We start from the raw sequence: 11767 nt of genomic DNA, 5'->3' as shown, positions 1-11767 counted from the left end.
GACACCTACTTCCACATAATTAATTAATGATTCGTACGTCGCAGGAAGTGGGTCCCAAATCACCACTCGAATCGTCACCTAAGCTGGAACACGCAGCGGTGGGACCTCGGAAAGAGCCCATCACACAACAAAAGCGGCGGATCACCGCCCCTCCGTTGGACGATGTGAGCTGCGCCGGGATGGACGGCAGCCCGTGGCCAGCCGAAGACCGGAAAGATGATGATGATGATAGAGAGTATTTTAAGCATCACAAGGCTTCCCCTCTGTCGGAAATCGAGTTTGCCGATACAAGAAAATCGATAGCAAGTGGTACACAGAATATTAATAGCTTCTCGATAGGGTACGAGAGGGATCAAGTGCTTCTTTGGAGGCCGGAGCAGCTGGACTCTGCGGAGGATTCTCTATATAGGGCAGCGCAGATTTTCAGACAGCGCGCGGCGGAGGGAGATCCTGATTCTCCCCATGCTCGAGTCCTCAGAGCTCTACTTGGTCATGATCATGCGTACGTAGATTAATATCTTTTAACGTCCAAGAATATAATTTAGGGAGGCTAGGGCTACCTATTTTATCACTTTTTTACGTCAATTATATGTAATATTTACTCTAGTTTGACTTGAATGTTTTTTGCTCCACACCCAGCATATATATGACGTGTTTTATTATTGTAGTAATAACTAACTGGCACTATATATGAATTGCAATAATTTATAAAAAAAAAGTGTAAATTTGGTCATGTATGTTTGTCATTTTGCGATTTTGGTTCTCTATGTTTTTATATTTCAATTTTAGTCATGTATGTTTCGATTTTTGGCAATTTAGATCATTTTTATTTGAAAATGCTTACGTGACACTGTACACGTCAGCTTCACATCAGCACTGAATTGGTGTCATGTTAGCGTTACTTCGGAAAAAAGACTAAAATTGCAAAAAAAAAAAATAATAAAGATAGCCGACTAAAACTGAAATCTGAAAATATAAAGGATTGAAATCGCAAAGTGACAAATATATATATATATAATATCATGTGCTTAATTAATTTACTTGTGTGCATGCTGGCATGCTCTCTGCATGATAGTACTCTAAAAAACACTCTTCAAAAATATGAACAATTTTTGGATTTTGACTGTACGTGCAGATTGAATAACCCACCGGATTAATTATCTGATACTATGAAAGTGTTTGCACTCACTAAAAATAAGTGATTATTAGATTTTAGCTTAAAAAATCATATTTGTGTGTTTTTTAAAGTTAGATTTTGTGTTAGCTTGTGCTTATATTAATTAGAATCTTAAAGCTGGTCATGAGGTGATTTTTATTGTCCAAAAGTGATTATACTATTTTGATAAATAAATAAAATTCTCTTTCGGACCATTTTACCCCTCTCATTTTTCCCAAAACATGAAACCCTCTCGCTCATTTCTCTCCTTCGACGGCCTCGTTTCTTTCGTTTTTTTGATTCGTTTTTTTGATTTGAGTTATCATCTCTTTGGGAGAAATCATTAAATAAGAGATTCAATTCTTGAGTAATTTGCACTTGAAGGTAAAATCTCCTGGAATTCATTGTTTTTCATTTGATTTAACCTACAATTTTGTATCATGTTTTAAAATTTTCTATACCAAATGCGTTTTGAATGTCGTATATTGGATTATGAAACAAAAAATTGCGAAATGGACTGTGATTTTTTAGGAACACAAATTATATAGTGTGTGAATGATTTACGTTGCATATTAGCTGCTTTGTTTTGAATGGTATATGTTGGGTTGTAGCATGTTTTTCTGGTTTCAATCGTTTTTGTTGTGATTTTTGGTTGGTATGTTTTGATTTCCGTTTAATTTCACCATTCACGAGCAAACCTTTACAGATTTGAGATGTTTTTTTTACATTTTTATCAGTTTAGGTATGCATTCGAGAAATTATGCCTTTTAAACTGAGGTCAGAAACTTGCTTGTATCTTTTGGATTTTGTTTGTTGAATGATGCTTAAAATTAATGTGAGTCCAATGGCTTCTAGATTTTGTTGTTGAATGAAGATTTGTTGGTGATTTTAGGGCATGGGGTTGGGGATTTTATTAAGCATTCATTGCCTCAAAACATAGAGCAGAAATAGCGCCTGAGTGCAAGATAAGAGGTGTGTGAACCACCCTTTAAACCAGCATCGGTTTTTGAAAATCTTGAGTAATTTGTGTAGCCAAGTTTCCATTGTTTTCGAATCTTGTTCTTGGCAACAAGTTAGCATATCTATAGGTTTATTTTGATATTTAGGCATATAGAACAGAGAGATTTCAAAACAGAGCATCCCCTTCTTCTTTTCTTTTTCTACTACACTCCCCTGTGTCTTGATTTTTGGAAAACTGCAACAAAAAAAAAAAAAAGTAAATGGTTGAAGTCTCCGAGAACAATTTTATACGAGAATCGTTCGCTGGATACACGGCAGACATGGCGGGGCAGATTTGTCTTTTTTGGGAGCTAATCAAAGCGACATTGATTGTTCCATTGCTGAGAATCTCTGTGTACATCTGCTTATTTGGAATAGATTAAGAAAAGTTTTTATTATTACCATTGATTGAAGGAAGCTTCGCGGAAATTTGAATCTGGAAATGGGTAATTCCTCAGAATCAGCAAATAACTATCCATGGCCCTCAACTGTTAACTTTGCGAACTAAAGAAAATGGATAGTCATGAAATGGCATTGTGTTTTTTATTTCTGTTTTTAATTGTGGTTTGCTCTTTCAATGAGTAAGCATACGAACTTTTTGGTTTGTGAAGTCTTTATGTTGTTTAAGTTTTTTGTTAAACGAGGTGTGAGTATTACATATTTACATTGATGCTATGTATATGTGTTTCGTTATAGTATATTTTTTAAAATGTATGCAGTATGTCAGATTCATCACCAGAAAGCAGGTTGGACAATCCAGTTGAATCATCGAGCATTGATACTTTAGATGAGATGGGATAAGCGAAGCAGAGAGCGAAGGTACCGGTCCAAACATATTCAGTACAAAGAAAAAAAGATATATTTCATGCTATTATGGTTGGGGCAGCGATATATTATGAGAAAACTGAAGTACAGATCAACAACAATGATGGTGATAATCAGAGTCAAGAACAACAACAAGTACTCGAAGCTGGCGCTGATGGTCATGATCAGGTTCAACAAGAAATCGAAGGCGGCGCTGATGGTCAGGTTCATGAACAAGTACTCGAAGGCGCTGACGGTGATCATGAGGTTCAACAAGAAGTCATCGAAGGTGGTGCTGATGGTAGTCATGAGGTTCAACAAGAAGTTGTCGAAGCTGGTGGCGCTGATGGTGGTCAAGTTCAACAAGAAATCGAAGGCAATGCGGTCGTGGTGGAATCCACCGCCGGTGATGAGGCGGCAGTAGTGGACGAGGATCTAAGACTGGCGGATGAAGATGTGTTCCCGACACTTTCTCGAGATGTAAAGATCGAAAGAAAATAATTTCGCTTTATGGATGTTTGCTTCCTAACATCACTGTTTGAAACTTTATATCACAGTTGAAGGATTTATATTTACTCATTTTTTTGTTGATAAAGTATGCATATAATTCATATACTTGAACAAATAATATATATATATATAGATAGATACATAGATATATATTTGATTAACCATATATGTAGAACATATATTTGGTAAATTTACTCTAATCAAAGTTAATTATTTAAACATAAGATTTAGATCGCCAAATTCATAAAACAAATCAATAAATATATATGTTAGGATATCAAATTATTTTTTTGAAAATAATAGAGAATAATATAATTATGAGCCAAATAAATAAATTTCATAAGATAAAATCCAATTTCATATATAGTTTACAAAAAAAAAAAAATAATCCTCAAAATACTGGAAATAAAATCTAACAAACAAAACAAATAAAAAACGAGTTGATACCAGTACACTATTTTCACACTTGCACAATTATTAAAAGCTGGAAAAAAATATATATATAGATGTGTTCCTCAATAGGGTTATTTTGTCATTTTATTAAAATGCTAATATGATAATCACTTGTTTACCAAACACATTACCATAAAAAAGTTTCAACTTTTGGCTTTTGATTTCAAACACCACCCAATTATGTTTTTTTCTCATTTCACCATAATCTATTAATTTAATCACTTCTCCAAAAGTACAATCTATTGCAAACACTCCCTATACGTGACTTGTTTTCGCTTCATGTATATAATTTTTCATTGGAAAAGAACCCCACTTTTGAATCACGATAAAAGTCTCTAGTCTTTCTCCTAGCCAGCTAGGAGGATATATTGTTTCCTGGATCGGTGATTAATTACAAGCTGCATACAATAATGGTGGTAGCCAGCGGTTAATTATAAGTAACACAGTTGCGAATCTATTAAAAAAAATGCTGCATACATGTATATCTAGTGTAACACATTCGATTTGAGAGTATAAATTATCCTTGCAATTTATTTGGAAAAAATTCAAAAATGCATGTATGAAAATTATATAATTTCAAAGACAGTGTATAAACCAATATGGAACTTCTACTATACATGTAGTATTATCCGTTAAAAAATGAGTGAATTGGTGTTCAGTCCCTAAATCCAAAAGCAAATTAAGAATCAGTCCCTTGTCAGAAAAAATTGTTTGCACTCCCTGGGCCTACATTATTTTTTTCGAATAAAATTAAGTACAAAACATTGAAAATGTTGTACAAATACAAGTATCTGAGCACTAATTGTTCAAAATCGAGTACAAAAAATACAATTTTGAGTATAAAATCTAAACATCTTTATTAATGTGAACTTGCAACATGTGTTTGAGTACTAAAAAATCATATATTTGTACCAGATCTAACACATTGGGTACTCAAAAATCACATATGCGTACCATATTTTCAATGTTTTGTACCGATTTTCATCCAAATAAGATAAATGTGTTATTAATATCAATATTTTTTAGTACTCGAAAATCATATATTTATACTAGATCTAACACATTTGATACTCAAATATCATGTATTTGTACTATATTTTTCATGTTTTGTACCAAATTTCATCCGAAACAAAACATGTGGGCCCAAGGAGTTTAAACAAAGTTTTTTTCTGACAGGGACTGATTACCAATTTAAGTTTAAATCTAGGACTGAATTATAAATTACCGTTAAAAAATGAGCTGTGGTCCGAAAAGGTTCTGAGCACATTGATGATGGAGTTTGGAAGCATTATATTCATCAGAGATACAGCTAGCAGGATCGCAAGATTTTGCCCCATATGTACTCGATCAGTAGTTCATGCATGCATGTGCGTGCACCACTACCAAAACATGATATTAACTGCTATATCCTTCCAACCACGTATCATCTCAGCGCACCACTTGACGCAATGTATATATAATATTACTCTCCCCTCAAGTACTATTCCATATATAAATTATAAATATTTAATAGGGAAATTGTTTTTTTTAAGTACGATATGTTTTGTCACTTTGCGATTTTGGTCCTCTGTATTTTTTGATTTCAATTTCTTTTTTCTTATGTGACACCAATTTAGTGCTGACGTGGAGCAGACGTGTATAGTGTCACGTAAGCATTTTCGAATAAAAAAGACTGAAATTGCCAAAAATCGAAACATGCAGGACTAAAACTGAAATATGAAAATGTAGATGACCAAAATCGCAAAGTGACAAACATAAAAGACCAAAATTGAAGTTTTTTCATATTTAATATACACAGTTGTTGATTATTCTAATAATTTTGCTTCATTCTACGAAGATATAAAAAAAACGCGACATGCACTAAAATTGAGCTGACTTGAGTGTTTAGGAATTAATCGAGGGCCGGCTGGGTAGCAAGAAATTAAGATAACAATACAAGGATAATCCAAAGTTACGCACGCTGGCGCCGGATCAGCAAAGCTAGCTAGTTCCTCCTTGGTGGATCTGCATCTCCTGAAATTGAAGTTATGGCTAGCTTATAGGCCAAATAATTAAATATGAATACATTATAAAAATTGGAATATTATGTGGTAGAAATGAAGTTTCAAAGAAAGAGGAGAAGGGAAAATAAGATAGAAATGGAGGGTTGGCTTTTGAATAATTTCACTGAATGCGAGCCTAGGGGTTGAAGCTGCTGAGCCGGAGGAGTGTGATAGTAGAAAGGAAAGTAAGGGACAATAGGGTTCGGGGGCGGCGGGGTGCTGTAGCCAATGGGGGTTGAAGGTGGGAAGTAGGGCCCACCGCCGGCGCCGTATGGTGGTGGATAATAGGAGTTTAGCCCAGGAGGAGGTGGCGGCGGCGGCTGCGAGGGACTAGAGTATATGGGCTGACATGGATTGTCACAAGATGAGCACATAGTGCAGGCTGCTAATTGGTCCTTAGCAACGGCTGCTGCTATGGATTCACAAAAAGAAGAGAAAACGAGTATGGTGAAGAGGAGAATTAGGAAAGTGGCCATTTAGAATGTGTCTAAACAAGAGCATGCAGTGCAAATTGTGGAGTTGAAAAAAAAGAGAGATTTTGTCTTGAAAAGGGATTAATGTGTGTGGCCACATGCATGCCCATTTAATTTGTTTCAAAAATCTAAAAAAATATTCTTGAAATTTTCACTTTTGTCCTTGCATGTGTTCGTTATATTATTGGAGGATCGAGCTAGCTCGATATGGTCTTTTTTAGTTTTTAATATGGTTGACTATTGCTAGACGTCCATGAACTTCTGGACGTAACAAGTGCAGAATGCATTCTCACTAGAAATTCATTCTAATTAAGTAAATTAATTATGAAGTTCAATTTATTATATATTCAAACCCAACTGAAACAAATAAAATGGTTTGATTTTCATTATATTAGCTAGATATTTGAAAAACCGAAAAGCTTAAATTATATATATATCAAAACCAAAGTGAACCAATCGTTCCCCATATATGATATCTATGATATAATTCACAATGAGATGGACAAATAATTAACTTGTAATTAACTAGTATATATATTCTCATAATTTCTTTGATTAATATATGAATATAAGGACGTAATAAACTAATAATATATTGCAAAATCAAGAAGGCTGCCAGAAAATGAAAATAATTAATATATAATGCGCACACACATCCAAGGGATCCTATGCTATGAGTTTTGGGAAAACGAATAGTATAAATAATAAGCAATATCGGCGCACGAGAACAGTCTGACGATAAATATATATATTAAGTCTTTTAATTATTAATACAAGATTTTCACCTAACTCTTCTGTTATTCATTACCAAAACATGAACTCCGATCTGAGTTAAATATTAATGTGACCCATGCATACGCTTTAATATGTAGGTGGCTTTGGCCTTTGAGTCGTTGAATAGTAATACTTGAATTGGTTCCCGGCCCCTTCTATCAATATTACCATAATTTCATCCCCACCAATAAATATATATATATATATATATTGAATTTGATCTTCATGAACCCCGTGTTTCCAATATTTGATATATCTGCTGTCACATGCAATTGTTTCTATTAGGTCAATGGAATCCGGATATCTCCACAATGATATGATATTGTCCACTTTGGGCACAAGCCCTCATGGTTTTAATTTTTGGGAACACACCCAAAAGGCCTCATACCAATGGAGATATCATTCCATATATTAATCCATGATCTTTATCTTAAATTTCCAATGTGGGACTTTGGTTGATCATTCCTAACAATCCTCCCCTCAAACGAAGTCCCACCAGGCCTCCCCTCAATCCGTCCCTCCAATCGAGCCTACTCACCTTCAATGCGTTGCAGCACACGCCTTACATGAATTTCCGGGAGCGTCCCTCGAGAGCTTTTTCACGGATCTTTAATCATTTAATCGGGGCCTCAAATTTCTTCTCCTTGAGTCTCCGAGGATTCCATCCACATTGGTTCCATCAGACCATGACTCGTTCCCACAGACGGCGCCATTTGTTATGTCAATGGAATCCGGATATCTCCACAATGATATGATATTGTCCACTTTGGGCACAAGCTCTCATGGTTTTGATTTTTGGGAACACACCCAAAAGGCCTCATACCAATGGAGATATCATTCCATATATTAATCCATGATCTTTCTCTTAAATTTCCAATGTGGGACTTTGGTTGATCATTCCTAACAGTTTCAACTATATATTATTAAAATAGAATTTATCCTAGACGATTATTCGAATGAACACAGCAAGATTTGCAAGTTCAAAAATTTAACTAGTAAGACCCACATAGTCAATCTTTAATCATATCCGATTGAATAGTAGTCTACCATTTAATTTTCTGTAATCATTAGTTATAGTTACTCTAACGCAAAATATATCAATATTTTATTTTTAATCAGACTCTCCTAGCTCATTTAATTGTCACAGCCTCATTGTGAATTATATATCCGAGGAAAATAGCTCAGCTCATCCATGACCCTAAGCTTGGAGTTCTTTTGTTATCAGGTCGAGAGCTCGACCTCGGGAGCTCGGTCAGGCTCTCTCCCCATATTTGAAAGGTCAGGTCGGAAGCTCGGCCATGGGAGCTCGGGAGCTCGGCCAAGCTCCCTCACCATAATTGGCAGGTCGGGTCGGGAGCTCGGTCATGGGAGCTCGGGAGCTCGGTCAAGCTCCCTCACCGTATTTGGCAGGTCGGGTCGGGAGCTCGGCCAAGCTCTCCCCCCGAGGGGTTCAGAGCATTAGTTTTAAGATCAGTTCGGTAATATGAAAGCTCAGGAAGCTCAGCAAAGTTTTTTCCCTTTCTTTGGTAGAAGGTTAGCCTAGCAAGTTGGTTCAGTAACTTCCATAGGCTCTAACTAAGATGTTAAGATCAGTTACTTATGATGAGCTTAGGAATTCAGCAGTAGCTCATTCCTCGTTTTTTCTATTGGTCCTTGGGGAGGGCAGCAACTAAGTGTCCTCATGATGACAGTTCAGCTCAGATTAAGCGTATTACTTTTTCCTTTGTTGGTCGGACAAGATTCGGGCGAGATCTCAGCCTAGATATTCGGGATCGTGATCCCGGGATTCTCGGGTTCATGATAAGGAAGGTAAGCGTAAGATCTGGAGTCCTCTCCTATAAATACCAGGTTTATTTTTATTATTTGGATTTCAATTTTCACTCGAGTGCACACACCACTCTCTATATTTCGCTATCCTAGCATCTGACTTGAGCGTCGGAGGGGATACACCGGAACACCTTCCGGCCCCCTTAACACTCCTGTGAGACGGTCTCATCCGTGAGACGGGTCAACCCTACCCATATTTATAATAATAAATAATATTTTTGGCATAAAATGTAATATTTTTTAATAGATAATCCATATTAGAGACTCATCTCAAAAAATGACCCTTGAGACCATCTCATGAAAGTTTTTGTCATATATATATATATATATATATATATATATATATATATATATATATATAGTTCTTTTATGGTGCCCAACACTATATGCCCACTTCATGCCCACCATGTACAAGTCAACTCATCTATTGTACCGGTCAACTCATCTATTGTACATAGTGGGTATGAAGTGGGCATATAGTGTTGGGCACCATAAAAGAACTATATATATATATATAGAGAGAGTTTTGCTATCCTGCCCACCTAATGTGCCCACCCTGAGGTGACACTCAACTATTGGACGCACAATTCATCACATCCAATAATTGAGTGCCAACTCATGATGGGCACATTAAATGGACACGATGAGTGGGCAGAATAGCAAAATTGTATATATATAATGTTGGGCCAGAGAAGAATTAATATATACTAGTGATTGGGCGGGCACACGCATTGATTAAAGTTTAATTTTGAAATATATTTTGAAATATATATATATATATATATATATATATATATATATATATATATATATATATATATATAACATAACCTGCATTAATGACTCATCATCCATCCATCCATCCCCCAACCTACTCGTCCCTAGCTAGCTATTAATCTGCTTTCACAAGACAAGCTACCCCTCCCTGTTTTTCTATGTTTTCCCATTAATAATCTGAGACAGAGATTTGCAGTAGTTTAATGGAAGGAGTTTCAGCTGGTGTGTGCAGAGGAATCAAACGATACCTGAGAAGGAAAGACTACGAGCGGCTGAAAAAGAAGGATGGGGGGCGGCGGCGGAGTATCAAGCTGACGCGGCGGCTGAAGTTGAACAAGCTAGGCTTCTCAATCTCGCCGAAGAAGCTCTTGTTGGGACTTCGAGACGCCTACGTGCGTATGATGATGAGTGTGGCAAACAGCAACAGCGGCGGATCATATGGCTTCGGAATGGGGCCCATCAATATCATCAAGGAATACGATGACCCGGTCATTGTCCACATCTACAGATCCGTGGTCAAGGCCCAGGCCCAACAAGTTTATTGCCTTCATTAATTACTGCTTCATCTTCATAAACTAGAAATAAAATGTTATAATTCATTCACTTTATTTTATTTCATTTTTACCTCTGTACTGCATGTAGTCCCTTAATTTAACATATATATATTTAGTATCATGTATGAATTTCTATTGAAAAGATTAATAATTATGAGATTTCTATCTAGTACCAACTTTCCCACTTCATTTATATGGACTCAAAACTTATGTCGTCTATACTTTATACATACCGTGTGGTACACTGTACTATTAATTCATGTATAACTTATCTCATCCAATCACACGTTTTTTTCTTCGTATTATTCATCCATCATTAATTAATTATTAATTTTAAATCAATCAAATCATTAAACATTTAACTTATATCAATTAAATCATTGAATTTAAATTACTCCATTATCCCTTATAAATAATATTATTTATATTTTATTTAATATTAAAAAGGCAAAATAGTCATTTAATATTTTTATATGAAATTTAATCAATCAAATCAAATAAATTATAATCTATCAATCAAATTAAATACTATATTTACTATTATTTTTTATTACATTATATTATTTGTCTATGTATTATTAATCTTATCCTTCAACCAAATGATACCTCCAGAGAAACTTTATTTATATTATCTTTAGAAACATGTAATTTTATTCATTTTAGTATAAATTTTTAGCTATCTTAAAAAAAAAAAATTTGACCGGAGTGTATGTTCCAAGATTTTTTATAAGAAAAGTATAGGATATCCATATCCATAAAAAAGTTGATATAAATTTTCTCACGATATTCGTCACGTCCACCTAAACTTTTTTGTTATGTGATGTGAGTGCACATAAATTGTGTTGGACAATAAATAAAGATATTAATGAATAAATAAAAGTTTTATAATTTCTCTCAAAAAAAAAAAGTTTTATAATTAAACATGAAGATATGGATATTGGCCCAGTGGATTAGGAAGTTGGATGAGTTTAGATTTATTTGGGCTGGAGCACACACCAAATGCCCATCTACGCAAAAGCCCATGTACTCGTACTGTATTAAGTTAAAATGATTAATAAATGTGCTTGGATTCCAAATTTCCAATGAATTGATGCTACCTACGTGGTTCTCATTCGTAATTGAATGAAATTGATTGTCCAGACTCCAACAAAAACAAAAAGAAAATGAATATAAAAATTTATGATGAACAAATGATTGTTCAAAATTTATGGTGGAATTCCCGTAATCATTTGTGTTTTGTGCATTCTAATCAACACTTGAACATGGTGGTTTATTGATCATTAGAAGAGGTTCACTGGCAATTAATTAATTAACTAATGATTTGAGAAATAAAAAAATTAAATTAAATAAATAGAAAAAGGGGACTCCATTCCATTGTCAATGTGATGCAAGGCAAAT

General features: G+C 34.9%; 1 protein-coding gene across 1 annotated transcript; it reads left to right on the top strand.

The window, feature by feature from the left end:
- Positions 1-1398: 1398 nt before the first annotated feature.
- Positions 1399-3538, top strand: LOC140876385 (uncharacterized). Its single transcript, XM_073280338.1, has 2 exons — positions 1399-1540; positions 2875-3538. Exon 2 carries the CDS (start codon positions 3029-3031, stop codon positions 3458-3460), a length of 432 nt encoding a protein of 143 aa, XP_073136439.1. The 5' UTR covers positions 1399-1540; positions 2875-3028; the 3' UTR covers positions 3461-3538.
- The last annotated feature ends 8229 nt before the right edge of the window (positions 3539-11767 follow it).

Source organism: Henckelia pumila, chromosome 1 (genome assembly GCF_033568475.1).
Source record: "Henckelia pumila isolate YLH828 chromosome 1, ASM3356847v2, whole genome shotgun sequence".
NCBI classification, from domain to species: Eukaryota; Viridiplantae; Streptophyta; class Magnoliopsida; order Lamiales; family Gesneriaceae; genus Henckelia; species Henckelia pumila.
This window is presented reverse-complemented; position numbering and strand designations above follow the sequence as displayed.